Source organism: Rhinolophus sinicus, chromosome 3 (assembly GCF_057876585.1).
Source record: "Rhinolophus sinicus isolate RSI-liver-muscle chromosome 3, RSI-T2T, whole genome shotgun sequence".
NCBI classification, from domain to species: Eukaryota; Metazoa; Chordata; class Mammalia; order Chiroptera; family Rhinolophidae; genus Rhinolophus; species Rhinolophus sinicus.
Genome location: NC_142503.1, coordinates 159,852,970 through 159,874,346, shown reverse-complemented (window position 1 = coordinate 159,874,346; position 21,377 = coordinate 159,852,970). Strand labels below are relative to the sequence as shown.

Here is a 21,377-nt window from a genome sequence, read left to right as displayed (position 1 = left end):
AAGAGGGGTGGTAGAAATGGGAATGAAAGATGTGTCAGTAAAGTACACACACACATATACAAATTAAAAATAACTGAGGTCAAGCAGTCAACAGCAGGCAAGTATTTTTGCACAACCTCCTCCAGCAGTTTCTCCATCAGACTTTTCCATCCTACCCCCGCCCATGGGGGAGTGGCTCAACCTCAGATGTGAAAACATCTCGGGGGAAAACCATCTCCTGGTTTCCAGATGAAGCCAGGAGGAGCTCTGGGCAGAAGTCCTTCAAGCACCACGTAACCTATCTGCCAAAGAGCCTTTTAGAAGTACAGTGACCACCAGGACAGGGGCACAGGCCCCTGGGGTGAGCACATCTGCAAAGGCTGAGATGCCTAACTAGTCAGATCCACCCCAGTGATGTCTGTGCGAAAGCCCTAGTTCAAGGAGGTGTTTAATTACTCTGAGGGATTTCTAGATTTTTAATAGGACACATGGAGATGTTGGCCTGGGGAAACTAAATAAACATGGTCTTTCCTTCTCTGCTTGTCACCATCCCCACCTGCCTCCAATCCAAAGACAAGTGAGGCCAACATTAACACAAGTGGTACTATCACAGACAGGCAGGTCCTCCAGGATGGGACACGAAGGGGCCTCCAGTGGCTTGGTCCCAGCCTGGGGAGCGGGCAGAGCGGAGGGTGTGGGGAGGGGCCAAGCAGAATGTCTACACAAAACCAGTCCTGAATCGCGACTCTGGTAAAGGAATGCTCACGCAGGTGGTGAGGCAGGGGCTTGCTTCCACACCGCAGTGTGCCACAGTGGGCTGGGTCCTTCTTTGGTGCCCACAGGGATGCATGGGTGGTGTGCAGAGCCAGGGTGCCGAGGCTTGTGGGGTGGCTGTCCTGGTGTGGTCTGTAGGACAATGGAGGCACTCAGGCCCTCTCAGCCTTCCCCACAGTTCTGCCCTCACCGTGCTCTCCTGCAGGGGTGGGGTCTGTGTCCCACCACCACTCCTCACCCCTGCTCCCTGACTCCCTAGCCCAGCCCACAAGCCTACCCCTTCTCCCCAAAATGTATCTGCTGCTCCCCCCAACACAGGCCCATTTTCCCTGGCAGGGTGTGCATGTCCCCTGTGAGCCAGTGCAGTCGCCTGACCACAGACCCCACTATTGCCTGTATCCTGGGGCATGGGACATGGCGGAGACTTGCACATCTGCCTCCTGGGTGGTCGGGAACCTTCTCGAGGGCTGGAGCTGTGTCCGTTCAGGTCTGGGTCCCCTGCATCTAGCTCAGAAGCACATCTAAGGACATGAACATTCCGAGGTTATGTGTTCTGCCAGTCCTCAGGGCTGCTGAGCACGGGGAGCCCTGTTTGGGGGTAGGAGGCCGCCCTATGTGCCCCGAGAAGTCCCAGGCCCTCCAAGGACAAGCTCCAAACTTCACTCAAGCTCACAGGCACGTCTCTCCTTCTTTCTCAAGCCTGCCCGTAAATCAGAGCAGTATGAGGTGGGCATAGGGTGGAGAAGGAAAGGGAGCTCAAGGGGAAGGAGGAAGAGAATTAAGGGACCTCATTTCATCATCCCCCCAAACAAGAACCCCAGCCTTGGAGTAAAGCACAAACCCCGGGATAGGTGAGGCAGCACTGAGCCGTGATGGCACATGCAGTGTTTGACCTGAGCACCGGGGGTTTGAACCTGCCTCTGCCTTTTGTGACTGTGTGACCCTGCAGGTCACATAACCTGTGCGCAGCTCAGAAGCCTGGCCTGTAACACTGCAACAACGGTGCCCCTTCATGGACCTGCTGCAAGGGTTTGATGAAATGATGCTCACGAGGAACTTATAACTATGCACAGCACAGACTAACACTCACTAAACAGCAGCTTTTACAAAAACGTGTGTCATAGGACACATTCTACCCTCCCGCCTCCCCATCTTGTAGCCACATTGTACCAGAAAATAGAAACAGGAGGGAACAGACAGGTTCTGGGTGATTTGTCTAAAGCCAGATGACGAATAAGAGGCAAAGCTAGGATTTAAACCCAGGGCTGTGTGGCTCCCGTTTCACACGCCCACCCTCCAGCAGGCTGAGCAGGCCTCAGACCACTACCCAGCCTTTGTCTGTATCTACGTCCCTCTGCTCCAGGGGGCAAACTGAACACACTCCCACTGCCCCAGGAACCAGGGTCTGTTTCAACAGCCTCCAGTGTCCCCTGGCAGATCCAGTCGGACCATGGCAAGTCTGCTCCCTCCTGCCCCATGCACTGCCACTGCCTAACATTTCTGGGTTAAAAGAGGCTCGCTGTGAAAGCATGCTCTTTCTGTGACCACTTACACAGGAAGAAAGCTGGATCAGGCTGGTGAGGGCCATCACCCAAACCATGGATTTCCTGTGACTTGAGACAACATTTCGACCGGCCTGATAAAGTGCTTCCCCAGGGGCAAACGAATCAGCCTCTCCAGCTGCAAAGCCGAGTCTACGGGGGAAAAAAAGGAGAAAAAGCAGAACAGAAGAGAGACAGCAACAGAGAATAAAAGGCAGAAGGGCCAGCAGGCACTAAGAAGGGCCTTCTACTACCAAAGTGCAATTCCAGATTACGCCACAGGGTGTCGCCACAGTCAGAGATTCTGAGAGGGAGGGGCGGGAGCCTCAGAATTCTGCGAAGTACATCAGACCTCAAAGCTCGGCCTGATATGGCAATCCCTGTACCCCAGAGGTGAGGGGCCAATTTACAGGGAGGCACGCCTCCTTTGTCTAGAACCAGGTTGGTAGGAAACACCGGATTTCGGGAGAAGCCTCCATCAATACCAATCTGTTCTAAAAATGGATCAATCTTGTTGCAACAAAGCTGGAAGGATTTGCAAGGGAATTCTGAAACTAGTGCTTGAAACTATTGGGCCTTTGCAAACATGATTCTATTGCAGAGGGGTGCGTGTATCTGTGTGTGTCTATGGGGGGGAAGGGTTATGGCTGTTTTGTTTTTGCCTGGGTGACATTGCAGGGATGTGGACATTTACATGTGCTGGCCCCTGGCCCTAGCAGCATTTTGCTATCTGGCCGAGCCCTCTGAGCTCCAGATGTGTCTGAGAACCACTGTCTGCTGAGCCTCCTGTCTCCAGCTCTGACCTCCAAACCCCTTCCAGGCCTGCTCCATGCTACTCTGCCCTGCCACAGCACCAGCCACAGCGTGGCTCTCACAGCACAGCTCACGTTCCCCCAGTGATGACAATTCTTTTCTCTCCCTCACAGCACTGACCACAAGGCATTTCACTGAGCAAGTATTTGGGTGCTGTGGATGGATGAACAAAAAAGTCCCTACAGTGACTCATGATGCATACCAAACACCATGTAATTAATTAAACTAAGGGAGTGATGCCTTCTTGGGCTTTTGGGTGGTTGGCAGGTATGAGTGGGACAGGTCTCCATCATCTCACCCGGCTCTAAGAGCCACAGAGAGGTCACACAGTCTCTCATTACCCCTCTCAAGTGCTACAGAAGGAAGCCATTTTCTGGAATATTATTCTGCCATAAGAAAAGATGAAATAGTGCCATTTGCAGCAACATGAATGGATCATGAGATTATTATGCTGAATGAAATAAGTCAGACAGAAAGAAAAAGGCGAGAACCATATGATTTCATTGATATGTGGTATATAAAACTGTAAACAACAAGATAACAAGACAAACAAATGAAGAAACAAAAACTCATAGACACAGACAATATTTTAGTGGTTACCAGAAGGTAAGGGGGCAAAGGGGTGGTAGATGAGGGTAAAGGTGATCCAATATATGGTGACGGAAGAACTGACTCTAGGTGGTGAACACACAATGTGATATATAGATGATGTAATACAGAATTGTACACCTGAAATCTAACTTTACTAACAATTGTCACCCCAATGAACATTAATTAAAAACAAACAAACATAAAACCCACAGCTAAAAGACACATGTTTACATGTGTGTTAAGCACTTCAGAGTTATTTAAAGGTAAATTAAAAGCCTAGACTAGCTTCTGTTATATCAGGTATCTCTTTCTGTCCGTGTGGTCAAGGAATTCAGCATTACTATTGGTCTGAAGAAACCTATCGAGAAAGTAACTGGAGCAAAGATACCACTATGCCAGGGCCGATTACAAATGAAATGTAGACTTTCTGTGCCATTGTTCCTTTCTTATTAGCTAGATACATTATTGTCCACACATAAATATTATTTATTGGCTTGCTAATTGTTTAGTAAGAGAATCTATGTCTGCCTTTCTCTACCTGGACTCAATGTCATGCCTGTGAAGAAAAATGTCTGAGTATGACAGCACGAGCTCATCTCTATCTTCAGAACAATCTTTATCTTGGAAATAATAATCAGCTGTTAGAAGATGATGTTCCCTGGGCCTTTGTTCTTACCAGGCAGCTAGAAGCTCAGAAAGACAACTGCTAACAACAATGAAGCCAACTTTTTAATAGACAAGTCAGCATCATTGGTTTTATTAGCTCCTGAATTTTTCTCCTGCATGTGTGCAAACTGAAATAAATTGTGTGTTCAACTCCACCCCCACCCCCAAAAAAGTAAGCAGTTTTCTCGACCATGTTCTGAACTAAATTCCATGATAATAAGGACAAAAACAAGGCAGGGGAGTCTACAGTTCACGATGTGGGATTTACCTTGAGGACGTGTACTGTAATGGAGTGAACGCCATTTAGATCATGATAGTCTGGCGAGCATGGGAATAAGGAGAAAGCCGCTAATGAGGTTGCTGGTCTCCTGCCGAGCCCAGAGAAGGAGAAGGTGGTTCTCTGCCACTCCTGGCCATACCGTGGACTCACAGAGCAGGAGGGAGAAACAGGAGAGAAATCTTAGAAAAGACACTGGAATTGTAGAATGTCCAAACCAGAAAGAACTCACAGGACATCTCCTCAGATGCCCTTGTTTACGGTGTGGACACTGAAGCCCAGAGGGGCGGTGACTGGCCCGAGGCCACACCACAGGTCTGTGAAATGCGGGACTCCAGAGGGCCCTGGCCTCCTGTCCACCTGCTTCTCCTCTTTGCCCAGGAGTCATCTCCCTCACTCCTCAGACACTGGAGACAATGAAGATAGGGCATGATGACATGGCCTTGTCCTCATGGAAAGGCTAGAGAACAAGGTGAGGAGAAAACGTCAGGGCCCTCAGAATAGGACGTGCTTCTCCACCTCTGGCTCTGAGAACGTGGTGTTTGCCGCCTTCCTTCCCTTCTGTTCCAGCACAGCACCCATGCCAGTGGTTGTTAACACACCTGGAAGCCCCTTCGGGCATGGAGGCTGAGTCCACGGAATTGTCTCCTGGGGACGATCCCTGTTTGTCACGAGCACCAGGCCAGTGCTCAGCAGGACACAAGGGGCTGCAAATCCCCAGCGGCCTGGCCTTCGGAGCCCCTCTCAGCTGCTCTCCCCCTTGCAGCTGGGCTCCCCTTCTGGAAACCCTGAAGCTCCTTGCTGCCTCCCAACAGTCTCATTTTCTCCGGCCCCCTCAGCTTTGTCCAGGCTATTTGCTCTGTCCAAAGTGCCTTCTCTCCTTTCCAGCTAAAGTATTCAACCTCGCTCAATACTCACTCCTAATGCCACTTTGCAGAACCCTGGGGATCTAGGCAGCTGTCATTTTGTATTATCATTATTTGTTTCCATTCCCTTCCATAATGCTACACGCTAAAGGCCATTTGCCCTGGCCTTCTGAGGAAATGATGACCCCCCCACCTGGACTTTTGGGGGGTCTGCAATCTCTCTCTCTCCTAGTGCTGGGTGCTCTCTGAGGGCAAGGACTGTGCCTCACTCCTCCTGGCATTCCCATATCTTAACATGATGCCTGGAGCATGGCAGGCATTTAAGGACTACTGAGTGGTTGGTTGGATGGATGGGTGAACAGATGGACAGACAGACGGATGGATGGACAGACGGATGGGTGGACAGATGGATGGATGGAATAGACACAGATGTGCCCCATAAATAAACAGAAATCATCCATTTCACTGACAAGAGAAAAGCGCCCAAACACAGGCATTCAAGACATTTCTGGCCAACCTGCCCTGCCAAACAAGTTTGTCCAAAGGTACTAGGTGGGCGTGCCACATGCAAAAGACCTATTCATTGTGCCTGAACAATGGGGGGGGGGGGACGGGACTCCTGGCTAGAAGGAAATAATCTACCCTGGTGGCTTATAGGTAACTCGGGAAGCTGGAAAAAAAAACAAAAAACTCAGCAAATGTTCCAAGAATTTGCATTGGGAATTCATGAGAAAGCAGTCCTGGATCCTGAACCCTGGGATTGCTTCTTCCACACCCACGAAGCCTTCCCAGCCCTCTCAGCCCAGAGTGCTCACCTCCCTCTGATCCTAAATCCCAGCCACCAGAGCTATATAGCCCTTCAGGAGCTGACCAGACAGGACAGTGACTCGTCCAATGACCAGACACAGGTGTGTTCGGGTCCCTGGACCATGCCACCATCCGTGAGCCCACACATCCAGGCACAGTGACTCCCAGGCACGCTTCACCTCTCTCGGGCGGTTTTTAGCATCCTTGTTACTTTCCTATGTGTTACTCCTTGTCTCACCCAAAGCAGGGACTTAACTCTCCATCATCGGTGCAGCCCTCCCAGGCAGCCCTCTGTGCTGGCCTGGGACGGCTGCGCTTCAGAAAGGGCTTTTCATCCCCCAGAGTCCTTGAGGAATTGGGGGAGAAGGGAATAATCACCCTATGGCGTCTGATTTTATTTTCTACCCTGTGAGCAGATCCTATCTCCTCACAGATTTAGGGGAGCTCTGTGATTTCCAGGAATAGGGAAGAGAGACTTCACTGCCCCCACCCCATGCCCAGGCTTTTCCACGGGACAAAGTAACACAAAACCCGGATTTGACACCGTGCCTAGAAAAGAGCCTCAAGTCCACGAAAGCAACCGCACGCTCCAACCTGTCCCAGGACAGGTGAGTGGAGGGCAAATTGGGGCAAGCACTTCTGATGCTGCTTAAAAATCTATCCTTCCATTCTTACAGAAAACCAGTTTGTCAAGTTTGTGAAACTTGCCTACCTCTCTGTCCCATAAAACCTGTCACCCAAAGAAAGCTAGAAGTTACAGAAGCATGCCTCTCCCTCCCCCGTTTTCTCCTGGGCAGAGGGAGAGTGGACGGCTGCAGGTAATAGTAATTCTTTGAAGCCTGCAGCCATCTACTAGGAAGACTCAAACTGGCTCACTGGAATTGTGGTTGAGAGGAGGGATGGTTGGGTGCCAACTGCCAGCCTACCTTGGAGCCACCAAAGGCCCCCAGCCTGGGAAGAACCCAGCACCCTGGCACCATCTAGAAATGCTGTTGCCCTGACACCACCATTTGAGAGGTTTCCTAAGTAATTTAGGGAACTGGAACTTTGGGCAGTCACTTTTACAAAGAGCTGAATAAACTACTGTAGTTATCCTCAAAACAATGTCTCTTGCACTCACTCCAATAAGCTTTCTTGAGTGAAAGGAAAAAAAATAGAGGGACTTAGAGCCGGTGAGCTGGGCGTGACTCATGGCCAAGGGCTTCCCCTGGAGGGAAGTGTCCAACATGGGAATCTCATCCTTCACCCATCACTCGTATCTAGAGGCAGTCCCAGTCATGAGTAGCAGACTTCCCGTTTATGGGGTGCTCCCACTGATAGGATCATATCATATGGGGACCAGGCTTGTGCTAGGCATTCTGGGTACATATGTTACTTGTAATCCTTACATCGATTTCAGAAGGTAGATGTGTTGGTCCCATTTCACAGGTGAGCAAACTGAAGGTTAAGGAGGATAAGTGATTGTCTAGTAACAGGACCAGCTACATAAATTGCAGGGCCCAGTGCAAAGTGAAAGTGTAGGACCCTCTTTTCAAAAATCGTTAAGAATGTCAGGACAGTAATAGCAGAGCCTTAAACCAAGTATGGAGTCCTTCTGATCCCGGGGCCCTGAGCAATCGCACAGGCTATGTGTGCCCGTGAAACTGGTCCCACTCAGCCACAGGAAGTCTATGTGGAACTGAATGCCAGGCTCCTGAGTGCCTCTTCTGCTGTCCCTTCCCACAGGCCATGGAGCTGCATGCGAGGTTCCCGTCCCCATGAGGGAATCCCCCCTGATACACAGTGGCCATGTACCTGGAGTAGCAGGAGAGGCCGGTGCTGACGATGGTGTTCAGCACAGCCAGGGTCACGTAGAAGTCACGGAAGGTGGTACACACCAGCACATCAGGGAACGCATAGGCAGAGTAGGCGATGGCTGAGCCTGGGGAAGAAAAACCAGCCTTGCGCAAGAAGCCACGACTTGACTTGGCACTGTCTGGACTCCTCGGGAAGCCCAATCCCTGCGTCTGGCTGAGCCTCACCGTCCCCACAGACCACGAGCAGTTCTGCCACTACACCCTTGCTGGGGCCACCACCCCTGCCCAGATGTCCTCCTTTCTCTTCTCTGCCTACCCAGATCCTATCCTGAGAACTTACATTGCTCCACAGGCTTTACATATATTAACTTGCATAATCTTTACAACCATCATCCTGCACGAATCCTCCTTTTACAGATGACGAGACGGAGGTGCAGAGCGGTTGAATAACTCACCCAGGGGCACACAGCGAGAAAGCAGCAAAGCCAAGCTGCAAGCGCAGGCAGTTCAGCGACAACCCCTGCTTTTAATTACATGCCATGGTCCATGATGACACCCCAGCGTGCTCAACTTTGCTCTGCGTGTGATATTTTGCCTGTCCGATGGCATGGGGTGTTCCTTGTGGAAAAGTCAAGGTTGTAGGAGGGAGGACCCTTGCTGAGGTGAGGTGAATCGTATCAGCGGGCCCCCAGACTGGCCTCCTGAAAGGCTAGGTGTAAGAGGCTAGCTCAGTGATTTGCTTTGTTTTAGGTTTTGGTTCGTGAGAGAAGGGTTAACGAAGGACTTTCACAAGGCCTGTCTGCTGCAGCTTTCATTTGAAAGTACAGGGGAGACCACTGTCCTTTTCAAAGTGTCCGGGGGTGTCCGGGGGCCTGGACTAATGGCCTCTTCAGGTCCCCTCACCTGCTGAGGTCTGTTCTGGGAGAGCCGCTGCAGGCCATTCAGCCCAGGGTCTATGTGTTTGTTATTCCAAACACATAGAAACTTGGCATTCTAGCTTAAGGTTGAAACATGACTCAGGCCACACAACCTTTGCTTCTGACCCATTTGACAGATGGAGTCTAATGAAGCCAGGTAATGTTCCTAGGGTCACACAGGCCTAGAATTGCCACCTCCCAGATACAGTGCTTCCCCCATTCCAGCAGTCCGCCTGTGAGATTTTAGCTGGGAACTGCCTCCAGGCGGACAAACTCTTCCCTCAGCCTGATACCATGGGGAAGTTCCCATCTGGAGCAGGATATATTTGCTCTGTGTATGTTGACTAGGGCCTAGGTGCCAAGCTCCGTGGGCGATACAAGAGTGAGGCGCCTCAGAGCCTGCCAGAAACTGCAGTGGGAAGCAAAACTGATCAGCGCCTCCAGAGAGGTTGCAGAGTGAGACAGGCATTCAGGATGGGCGGGCATCCAGCAAACAGGCTGACCTGGGAAGCCTCCTTTGGGGGGGGGGGGGTTCTGAAAGAGGCCTGAGGGCAGGAAAGGCTTTCCAGGGAGCAGAATGGGAGATGGCATTGGATACCAGACTAAGGAAAATGAACTTCCTCTTTCAGGCAATAGGAACCAACTGGAAGGTTTCTGAGTGGGGGATTATGGTGACTCAAACCTACAGGGTGACCTAGAAAGAGGAACAGCTGGATATCAGGGGGTAGCTGGAGCAAAGCCACCCTCCAAGAATTGAGGGTTTCTGCAGGGTCGGAGGAATGAGAGGGGAGCAGAGGGGCTGCAGACAGAAGCTAGGCGTCCCGGTGGAATCCAGGGGTTCTCGCAACCACTAGACCTTCCTTCCCTGTTTACTGAATACCCCACATCAGGCACTGGGCTATGGGCTGGGAAGCCAAATGTGAAAGATACATGTCTGTATTCAGGGAGGTGAAGAGATGAAGGGACGGACCACTGACAAGGCTGGGAACCAGAGCCACATGGAAATGGATCCACGCCTGGGGGTTTGGAGGAAGCCATAGGCAGGGGCCCCTCAGGCTCCTGGGGCCCTGGCTCTGCCATTGACAAGCTGTGTGACCTGAGTCACTGCCCTTCACTGTGCCTCATTATTCTCACCTATGGCGTGGGTATAATGATGGTCCTTACCTGAGGGCACTGCTCTCAGGGTAACTACCTCATCGTGGTGCTGGCTGCCCTCCCACGCTTACTAAGCGCCAGGCACTGCCGGATGTGCTTCACTTACAAAACACATGTAATCTTCATAATGAGAAAGGTATTACTCCTATGAGAAAGGTATTATGCCAATTTTGTGGATAATAGGATTGAGGCTTGACGAGGTTAAGAACCTTGCTCAATAGCATATAACTATGAGGGGTGGTGGCAGCCAGGCCACCAATACCATGTTACACTACCCCTTGCTGACGTGTGTCAGTGCCCAGCGTAGAGCCTCCAACAGGCTTGCTCTTGTCATCATGAGTCTGGGCAGAGGACTGAGGGCTGTGGACGCTGCCAGGCTAAGGAGTTTGGATTTCCTCCCAAGAAACTGGGAACCCTGAAAGGTTTAAGTGGGAAGGGTGCCATGGTCAGAAGGTGTACAAACCTCCCAGCACAGCTGGAAATGGGAGTTTGGGGGAAGTGCAGGGAAGAAGCATTGGGGTCTGAGCCAAGCCGGGGGGCAGAGCCGATTTGAAACATACAGAGAAGAGACGCAACTGAACGTGCTGATTAGAGAGGATGGTGGAGGTGGGATGAGTGGGAGTGAGAGGGAGAGGGATTACTTATAGATTTGGATTACTTATAGATTTTTTATAGGATTGAGGATTACAGGATTACTTATAGATTTCTGACTTGAAAGGCAGGGGCAGGGTAATGTGGAACGTCTGTCACAAGGCTTGATGTGGTGTGGACCTCAGGTAAGCAGTTGAACCTAGAGATGGGGGTTTGGGAGCGCCTCCCCCAGAGGTGTTAGTGGATAGGTGAGCACAGAGATCACCCAGGGAGCTGGGCCATATCCGAGCAGGGCCCAGGGACTGGTTCTGAGCTCAGCCATACACAGAGGAGAGCAGAGGAAGGGGACCCAGCAAAGGAGACGGAGAAAGGAAGGGAGTGAGGCGACAGGGGCCAGAGAAAGACAGGGGGTTTGAGGAGCACAGAGGGGCCCCTGCATCAAAGGCTGGCGAGAAAGCCTGTGCAGCTGCACGGATCCCGAGAGTCAGGAGGAGGCTGGGGCCTTGGCAACCAGCTTCAGTGAATGGTGGGACTGAATAGCAGAGCATTGAGGAGTGGGAGGTGAGGCAGTAAAGCATGCGTGTGCGTGCGTGCGTGTGTGTGTGTGTGTGTGTGCATGTGTGTGTGTAACATGAAGGAAGAAAGAAGGGCAAATGGGACGGAGGTGGAGGTGGGTTCCTCTTGGACACCCTCCTGGGCAAGGGAAGATGATGCCTTTGCTTTCACACCTAGAGCAGGATCAGGAGGAAGAAGAGGCGAGAACTGGGATACCAGGGGACAGACGGACGCCCACGGGTGGGGAGAGGAGAGGAGACAGGAGGGGACATCACAGTTAAAGGACAAAAGGAGGTGGGAGTGTCCACACCCACTCTCACCAGCTCTGGGTGAGCCCCTGTTCCTGTGGTATTGGGAGCAGATCGCGAACTCCGCTAACTCCCCTGGACCAATGGGGTGTGTGACCCCCTCCCTTCTCTGCCAGGCATGACAGAGACCAGCGCTGATGGGTATACCTGCCTCTCCCTGGCCTGCGGGAGCAGATTGTTCGTTTCAAAGAACTTACGAACTGATTGTTAAACATAGCCATCATTACAAATTAAATGACATAAACTTACAATTAAAATGAATCATAATAACAAAAGTAATAACTATTCAATTAACATATCTACTGTATCCATATGGAGGAATTACTATGTACTGTGTGCCTCTCCCCATGCCTGGGCTCAGTGAGGTCATGGTGGGAGCTTGAAGTTGGCCACAGCGGAAGTATTGACACCACACGCCAACGACCACCACAGGTCAGGGCTGTTGTCCTCAGAGAACCAGCTGTTAAGTCCTGCCAGCACACCTTTGCACAAGTCGCTTAGAAAACACTCACCGGGAACCTGGACAGGGCACTGCATCCCCATGACTCTTCTGCAAACCCATCAAAGCCTTATGGTGACACTAGGTCTCAGGGGAAGGGGCAGGTAACTCAGTCCCAGGGGAGGGGAGCAGAGAGCAGAGCCTCACATACCCAGGCTGAAGAGGTTGACGGCACCATAGTCCAGGAAGTAGCAGATGTGCCGGACGTTTTTGGACATGGAGCTGAAGGTGTGTGCGCAGCTGGACACAAGGGGATACACGCAGCTGGTGCTCATGTACACGAGTAGAGGCCAGGAGTAGTTGTCATTCTCGACATCTGTCACATACAGAGTGGTCACAAACCTCCACGTGAAGAACCTGGAACACAGTGTGACCCACTCAATGACGGGGGCTGGGGCTCCTTGTATACTCTCCACTTGACTATCTTCTGTCTTCTGTTCCCCGCAGATGGCCCATCCCTACGTGTTCTCACTTTGGTGAAATGCCACGGGAGGGTGAGTGGGGTACTTTTTTGGTTGGGAATAGGCAAGAGGGGCAAAAAGACAGCTTTTTGCCCAGTCCCCTCCTCCTGCTTATGGTGACATCCCTCTTACAGCATCTTGCCCAAGTGATTCTCCAGCCTCAACTTGCACGCTTTCAGGGATGGGAAGCTCACCGGCTCACAAGGCAGCTCTGAGTATTGGAAAGTTCTTCACTGAGCTGCCATCTGTCTCCCTGGAATCTATCTTCATTTGATCAGCCCTAGTTCTCCCTGACGGGACCATAGAAAACAAACCCATCAAACATCTTCAAGCAGTCTTTATAACCCCTCCCTACCCCTTCGAACTTCACACTAAATAATTCCAGTGCATTGAACCATTCCTCATAAGACCCAAATTTGGCCTGGTCACCATCCCTGTGGTTTATCTATGTCCCCTTACAGAAGGCTCCTCAAACAGAAGCGAGCCCCCAGGTGGGGCCTTGAAAGTCTGGAAGAGAACAGGATGTTTTTCTCCCTCTTCTTTAACACTAGTCCTCCACTGACCTCACAATCACGTTTCTGAGTGGCTGAGGCCCACACTGACCCTCAGCTGAGCCTGGGTCTCTGGGCTCCATCTCTACACAGAGATATTGCACAGTTCTGTGTCAGACCTACCTAACCTATAACCCAGGCAAGGGGCTCCTGCTTCCAGGGCTGCCCACTTCCACATACTGCTTGAGAGCCAGCCCCCTTCCCTGGAGCTCTCCCAGGGAAGGAAACGACAAAGCTTTTCACGTAGGAACCCCTGGAGCACCACTGAACCCTCTGGCTGTACTTGTGATCTTTTCCCTCATATCCCAGCAGAAACAAAGCATAAGCTATTTGCTGTTTCTCAAAAAATATCCTTTGATCATCTGGAGATTATTCCCTAGTCCCATTTCCTTAGGGCATCTCACTCCTGGCTCTCCCCAGCCCTCCTGATACTCTGCGTCGCTCAGTTGGGCCTGGCAGGGTAGCGGGTATGTATGCAATGGGGCGCCTCAGCCAGCGCGGGTCAGCTGTCAAAGAGCTAAGAAGTCATCGCACAGGATCTGCGCATGCGGCTCAGGCCCCACAAACAAGGATGTTTGGCCAGCACTCTTTGTAGTGGTACTAACTTCAAAACTGCCTAAGTCACCTGTGCTTCATCTATAAAATGGACACCACGCAGCTGTTCCAAAGCCTGAGAGGCTGTGGGCCAGACAGAGCTCACTGAGGGGGCAGGGGAAGAGCAGTGCGGGAAAGACCTAGGTGCCGGACACATGGACACGGACATGGACACACACACACAGGTCACAGATGTTCTGACTGTAGAAGAGCTCTGGGAGCAGGTCACCTGGAGGCTCGAGGGAGAAGAGGGGCCAGGGGAGATGCCGACTCTATTCCCTTCTGCAAGTTCCTATTTGTCAGCATTTAGATTTTTAAAGTTCACTCAGGCTTACTTGCATTTAAAATGACAAACAGCCTCCTTGGGCAGGATTTTGCTGCCACCCTGACTAGCTGGCGGGCCGTAGGCTTCTTTACAGGGCCTAGTCCACCACAAGCCTAAACGCTGTCTCTTCCCCTGTGGAGATTTCTGGCACCTTCCTCTGAGTTGTGGCTCTGGGTCTGTCTCTGGCTTCTGATGGAGCACACTGCCTTCCTTGGGCCCATCTCCACCTGCATACACTTTCGGTCCCTCCTACTCTCTTGACTTGACATGACTGAGTCCAGAGACCAGCCTGTGACAGAACTTGCTGTGTAATGTAAGCAAGTCAGCCCCTTCTCAGGGCCACAACTTTGTCTGTCAGTGGTGGTCTGAGTGAGATGGTGGCCACGATGACCACTGAGGGCCTTCCAGCTCTGATATCCTATGACTCGACCTCTGACTCATCTCCTCTTGTCGTACACAGGCATGAGGTGTGTCAAGCTGCTCTTAGCCCTCCCCACTCTCCCCTTCTCAGTAAGGTCTCTCTTCACCTTCCTGGCAACTCCAATGTGTGCATACACATTCATGCTAGAGCTTTGCTCTCAACTGCTCCATTAAACTGCTGCCTGAGCAAGTGCCTACAGCTGCTGTGTGGCTCTGGAACGATGATGGGGCACCCACAGCTCTGTGCCCAATGCCTTTTCCAATGTCTTCTCCCATAATGCTCGCAGCAACCCTGGGGGAGGTGCAGACTACCCTCCTGCTTTGCAGATGGGAAAGTGTGAGGCTCAGATAGGCTGGTTAAGTGACTTGCTCAAGCTCATGACTTTTTAACCAGGGCTTCTGGAAGACTGAAGATCAAATCAGGCCCTGGAGCAGGGAAGACTGGGGAGCCCCCAAAATCCTACCACAATCCATGCCCTAAAGCTCACCTCAGCTCCACACCCATACACCACAGGGAGTCCCCCAAATCCCAGCATGCATCTCAGCCCTCCCATCCCCAGCCAGGTTTTAAAGAAGCCCCAGTTCCCAGGGATCCCGAATGAGACGGCTGGTCAAGGGGGCTGGAAGGTACCAGAAGGGCAGCAAATGAGTCCAGATGTTGAGGGTCTCATTAGTCATTTGGAAAAGGCTGAGGATACAGGCAGTGGCAGAACTCTGTGGATGTCGGTAGCCAAAGAGGATGCCCTGTTCATGGAAAACCTGTAGGGGGAGAAAACAGGCACTGAGGTGAGACAAGAGGGTAGCAGGAAGGTCTCGGAAGGAACATCTCCAGTAGTAAACGGTTTCCTCCCAAGCTGTGCACCCGAACACTTGAGCCTGGAACACTTGACCCCAAGCCCCTTGTCTGTCCAGCTGCTCCCTTCCCTCCACTCCCTCTATAGCTTCTAAAATCCCATGTCCTTCAAGAAGCCTGCAGCCAGCTGGAGGAGAGAATTCAAGGCCATGGCTCCCTTTGGGAATCTAGCCTGTCTTCCATTCTCAGACACACTTACTCATGTCATGAGCATGGCCTCGGAATTGGCTTTGGCTCCCTCTGCCTGGGGCCTACAGCCCGGTCCTTAGCCGCCTTCATGGATAACTGACATATATGCTGTCGTCCGAGCTGACATGCCCCAGATGTCGGGGGCTGGTGGAAAGATCTCTGCAGAAGATCCCTCCACTGTCAGGGTATATTCACCAAGGCACTTCATAAAGGCCTTTTGATGATAAAGACTATGACGACGTCAGCCTGGGCTTAAGGAGAGGAAGAGGCCAAAAGCACTCCCACCCCACGCAGCCCAGGGGGCAAGTCTCTCAGCAACCACCTCCATGAGAGACTTGGACGGGTGAGGTAAAATATGGGCTATCAACTCACCTGGACGACTGCATGACCTCCGTTAAAAGTGATCATTGTGAAGATGACACAACAAGAGGGACAAAAGCTCAGGAGGCAATATTAAGTGAAAAAAAGCAGAATGTAAACTGTGTTCCAGCCCTGATTATAAGGACCATAGAAATGTCAGTACATGTGGCAGGGCAGAGGCTGGGAGGAAACAGGAAAGTGAAGAGTTTCATTTGTTGAGGTGGGAGGATTTGCAGGAGATTTTTTCTCCCTTTGTGTTGATTTAGACTAGGGTTTCTCAATCTTCACACTATTGACATTTTTGGCCAGCTAATTCTTTGTTGTATGGGGTGGGGGCTGTCCTAGGCATTATTTAGCAGTATCTCCCTGATGGATGCCAGTAGCCCACACGGTGCCCCCCTCCCAAGTTGTGACAACCAAAAATGTCTCCAGATATTGCCAATGTCCCCCAGGGGGTAAAATCTTCCCCATGAAGAACCACTGATTTAGATGAATGATGTTATAACCTTTGTAAGGTAAAATTTAAATGTGTAGATTAATTGAGGCAACTAATAATAACATCAGTAGTCATAATACAAATTAAGTCACCATTTCCAATCTTTCCCTTTGGTTTTCCAGGGCTGTGGGAGGAAAGGAAGGCTGAGAGAACTCCAACTTAGACCCTGTCTCTCACTTGGGTTACCAACTTCTTAGTTTAAGAAAGGATCCTGATTCAAAGACACACACTGCAGAACATAACTGTACTATCTCCTGAGGTTCTCAGTCAAGAGGTCATATGAAATAGTGGAGAATGTAAGGGGTTATCAGAGTAAAGAGTCAAATGTGGCCACTGATGTGCCATGTGACCTTGTGCTGGGTCACCCCTCTCAGGGCCTCAGGGTCCTCACCTATGAAACAGGAGGCATTAGCTAGCTGGATGGTCAGTACGTTCCCTTCTTAGTTCAATTCTGGGTTAAACTGGTCAACTGGGGGAGGAGGATAATGAAGTTGGTTCATGGTCCAGTGAAGAAATACTATTTGAATTAGATTCGGGTCTTAACTAATTAAAACAATTTGTTCCAGTTTTAGATTCACCATTCAATTCTGCTGACGCCCCGGCTTACAGTGGACAGGCTTCCCTAATGGGCAGCAGGAATCTTGGCTCGCAGCTGCCCACCCCTCCAGGGCTGCCGGCAAGGAGGCAAGTGGGCCAACGGCCTTCAGCCGTCTACCCACGTGAGGAGAGCGTGGGTTTGGCACACACTCAGGAGACTCTCCAGCGAAACTATGGGTCTCTCATTCTACCTCTTACTTTTCTTTTTCTTCCTTTTTATTTTTCATTAAAACATTGGCTGCTTGTTAAAATGCAAAGACTCCAGAAAGGAGCAATTGTTACTATTCACTCCTTCCCATGAATGAGTTTAGCAGATCCTGTGTTGCAGGAGACCTCGTAACAAGGATCCGGCAGAGCACTGGGCATGCGGACGTGGTGGCCAGAGGGAGCAAGCAGGGTGGGGCTGCAGGACATCTCGGACTCAGTGGACTATAAGTAGGCAGTGGATGGACAGGAGCCAGAGAGGAAGACCACCTACATTTTGCCCAGGGTGACTCAGGATGTGACGACTGTCCTTCTCTTTGAGTCCCGCATTTTGGGAGTCAAGAGCGGATGCTGACAGTCAAAAGCCAAGAAACAGAGGGACTGAGAAATCCACAGACTGGACATCTTGACCACACTTAAAAATCTGGCCCAGACCTGGGGAGGATAACTTACCACTAACGCCAGTGTTGGGTCCAGATTGGAAGAGCCTGCTTCCCTCTGAGCTGCTCTCCGGACGCCAGACATGAGAGGGAAGCCAGCTTGAACCATGCCACAGGGGGAGAATTTAAAACACCCCTCCCCCAAGAAGGACAGATGGATAAAGGATGGACGAAAGACAGGGAGTCCCTCTGTCCCAGTACAGTGATGTTCTGACCTGTCCCTCCCCTGCCGCACTTGAACCTCGGTTTATTTAGGCCACATTGCCAGGCTGAGCCCCTCTGAGTACAGGAAGACTCGTTCTCCCGTCTTCTTGCTCTAGCCTTAGCAAAGAACTTTGCATTGAGTTGATCTCAAAAGCGCACATGCTACATAAATCTAAACAAACGAAACATTTAAAAACAATTTCTATTCACACCCAGTTTGACCCCAAAAGGAAAATTGCAATCATTGCCGTAATGCTCTGTAGCTGGGCCTCACTCCTGAGCACCCCCAGGTTAGTAAGCACTGGCTTATTTGCACAGCGGAATTGATTTGTAGGCTTCCGCCTTGCATCCCTGCTTGCAGGCTGGGCAATTTAGAGTGAAATGAAATCAAATTGTGCACAGCCTATTATGTATAAGTGAGAACCCCCAGGCACCGGGGTAGAAGGGCACGTCAGCAGGTTTTCCTTTTAGTGCCTGCCATGGGCTTAGCTTCCATGAAAGACCCTGTGCACCTGCCAGCTGATGCCTGAAATTCCACCGCAACTATTTTAAACCCTTGGTTTTCCTAGCTATTAAACTGCAAATCACCTGGGGAAAATAATCGGGCATTCTGCTTGGTGACAAATAAGTGGATTTTGAATGAAGACGAAAGGGAGAGACAGAGTGAGGTAAGGAGGCCACAAGCACCCTCAGTATGGAAATCTGCATTTCCTGTCCAAATCTCACGGCATCCTCACAACCTTGTGAGGGAGAGCCTTCTATTGTCCCCATTTCACAGAAAAGGAAACTAAGGCCTGAGGAGGTTAAGGCATGTCTCCAAGATCCCAGAAATAGTGGGAGCAAAGCTAAAATCTAAGTGCAAACATCAGACTCGATTGCCCCAGCCTCGTGCATTATCATTGCCATCATTCAGAAGAGCTCTGCTGGAGATGAAACTCTCATCTCTTGGCCTGCAGGGTGATTTGGGATTGTCACATACTTCTCTGAGCCTCAGTTTCTTCTTTAAGTTGGTGTTATGGGCTGAACTGTGTACCCCACAAAATTCACATGTTGAAGCCCTAATCTCCAGCACATCAGAATGTAACCATATTTGGAGATGGGGTCTTTAAAGTGGTGATTAAGTTAAAATGAAGCCACTAGGTGGGTCATGATCTAATCTGAATGGTGTCTCTCATAAGAAGAGGGAATTTGGATATTCAAGACACCACGGCACGTGTGCCCAGACAGATGACCACATGAAGAAGCAAGAATGCAGCTGTCTGTGAGCCAAGGAGGTGGCTCCACGAGAACCAACCTTGTCTGCACCTTGACCTTGAACTTCCAGATTCCAGAACGAGAGAAAATAAATTTCTGTTATTTAAGCCAGCCAATATGAGGAATTTCGTTATGGCCGCCAGAGCTGACTAACGCACAAGTGGTGAGGTGAGGTTGGGTGACAAAGTTTCTAAGCCAGTACCTCTCAGACTTTCGCCTATAGATCACCTGGGGGTCTTACTGCAGTTGGGTGGGGCTGGGGTGAGAGCCTGCATTTCTGACAAGCTCCTCGGGCGTGTGGATGCTGCAGCCGTCTCTGGCTTCACAACTGAGGCTCCTGCCTCAGCATCGTGCTGCCCCCTCCCTAAAATCCAGTTCATCACAGAAGAGGAGGTTCCCTTTAGAAAAGAGGAACAAGATGAATTTAAAGCCATGGGCATGGAAAGCCAGCACCGGAGCTAGAGACCAGCAAGGAGTCTAGTGAAACGCTGGGGGCGGAAGGCACGGAGAGAATGGGGAGGGAAGAGTGCAGTTCATGAACTGCTACATCGAGTTTTTTTTTTTTTTTAGCAATAGAAAGTAAGCATATTTAATCTATGTGGGAACCCTGCCATACATGAGAGAGAGACCCCACATGCACGAGAGGTTCAGAGATAGAAAGGGGCATTGAGGCATATAAGACATTCTGAGCTAGGGATCGCTGCATCAATTTTAACCTGTCACTTAGTGAGTGTCTGCAGTGTGCCTGGCATTGGGTTGGATACTACGCCACTATCTCATGCAGGACCACGCTTAGTCCTGCTTAGTAGGAGAAAACACGTAGGTCCTCAGTTAAAAGAACATAACACATCACTTGCACACAACCTCCATGCAATTACTAGAACTGTAAATACACTGAATTAATAGCCAACCAGTCTTGGTATTAAGCAATTATAGGTAAATGCTAACTTAGAACATTGGTGTGATACTCTTTTAAAAATGACTGTCCACTATTCAGTCAAACATAAGGCTCCTTTTTGTACACGCAGCACAATATTTATAGAAAATGATGATAAATTTCTTCTGGCAAAACATATAAGATGGATAAAAAGTAATGAAACAAATTATCACTATCTAGGATGGAGGACTCCAAGCGTAGTCATCATTTAATGAACAATAAAGTGGGAAAAAAGATGTGAAGTGTCTTTAAAAAGTAAAGGTAGGGGGTACCAGAGTGAAAAGTCCCACTGAATGACCAGCACCATCCAGAGTGATGACCTACAGAAGAAGAAAGTGAGGAAGGTGAAACCATTGAGCATTCCATTAGTTTTACATTTGTTGTAAAAATGCAGTCTTTGATTTAAGGACTAGGAAAATGATTTCCCATTATAGGCACTGATTTAAAAATCTGTTGTGGGCAAGCATGTGGTAATAGTATCTATAACATGATTAGAAAGTCTGTGGTAGGCAGAATAATGGCCCCTAAAAATGTCCCCGTCCTAATTGCCAGAACCTGTGACTACATTAGGTTACACAGCACAAGGGAATTAGGGTCACATGTGAAATTAAAGTTGCTAATCAGCTAACCTTAAAATAGGGAGATCGTCTGTATTATCCAGATGGGCCCAATTAATCACAAGGGTCCTTACAAGTGGGAGAGGGAGGCAGAAGTAGAGAGGCAGAGATGTGACTATGGAAGAATGGTCAAGAGATGCAACATTGCTGGTTTTGAAGATGGACGCAGGGGCCAGGAGCCAAGGAATGCAGGTGGTCTCTGGAAGCCCGAAAAGGCAAAGAAACATCCGCCCCTAGAGCCTCCACCAAGTTGATTTTAGCCTAGTGAGACCCATGTCAGACTCCTAATCTACAGAGTTGTAGGATAATAAACTTATCTTCTTTTGTAAGGCACCAAGTTTGTAGTAATTTGTTAAGGTAACAATAGAAAACTACTACAAGGTCAGGATGTGACAAAAACCCAAAAGCAGTCTTCAAGCTGGAAATGGCAGCACAGGATTTCAATTTCTTACTAGAGAAATCGATGACTTCCTTTTGGAACAATTCAAAGATTATGCAGGATAGTCTCTGAATCTTCTCCAATATGGGACATCTTGTTAAAATGCATAACAAATCTGACCATAAACTGTTCTTATTCACACAATGGGAATATCAAACAAACATTAAACACTTAGGTTTAATTTAGACAAGAGACAAGATGACTGGCAGAAATCAGTCAAACAAAGAGAAGGTCCTCGAATAGAGAGCAAATCCCATCTTTAGTGAAAAACGACATTGATTTTGAATCTGTTATGGGATGT

At 49.9% G+C, this 21,377-nt stretch overlaps 1 protein-coding gene across 4 annotated transcripts in view; it reads right to left on the bottom strand.

Annotated features, from left to right (window-relative positions):
- PAQR5 (progestin and adipoQ receptor family member 5) overlaps positions 1-21,377 on the bottom strand; it is a 71,576-nt gene that overhangs the window by 8,685 nt on the left and 41,514 nt on the right. For 3 of the 4 annotated variants that reach the window (XM_088797326.1, XM_019725641.3, XM_074327502.2), the window contains exons 3-5: positions 15,118-15,245; positions 12,287-12,492; positions 8,109-8,235 (exon numbers count right to left, since the gene is read on the bottom strand). In XM_088797326.1, coding sequence (XP_088653452.1) covers positions 8,109-8,235; positions 12,287-12,492; positions 15,118-15,245 — 461 coding nt within the window. Of the gene's footprint in view, positions 1-28; positions 886-2,305; positions 2,448-8,108; positions 8,236-12,286; positions 12,493-15,117; positions 15,246-21,377 lie in introns of those variants that run through there. The other variant, XM_019725642.3, reaches the window with a different exon arrangement.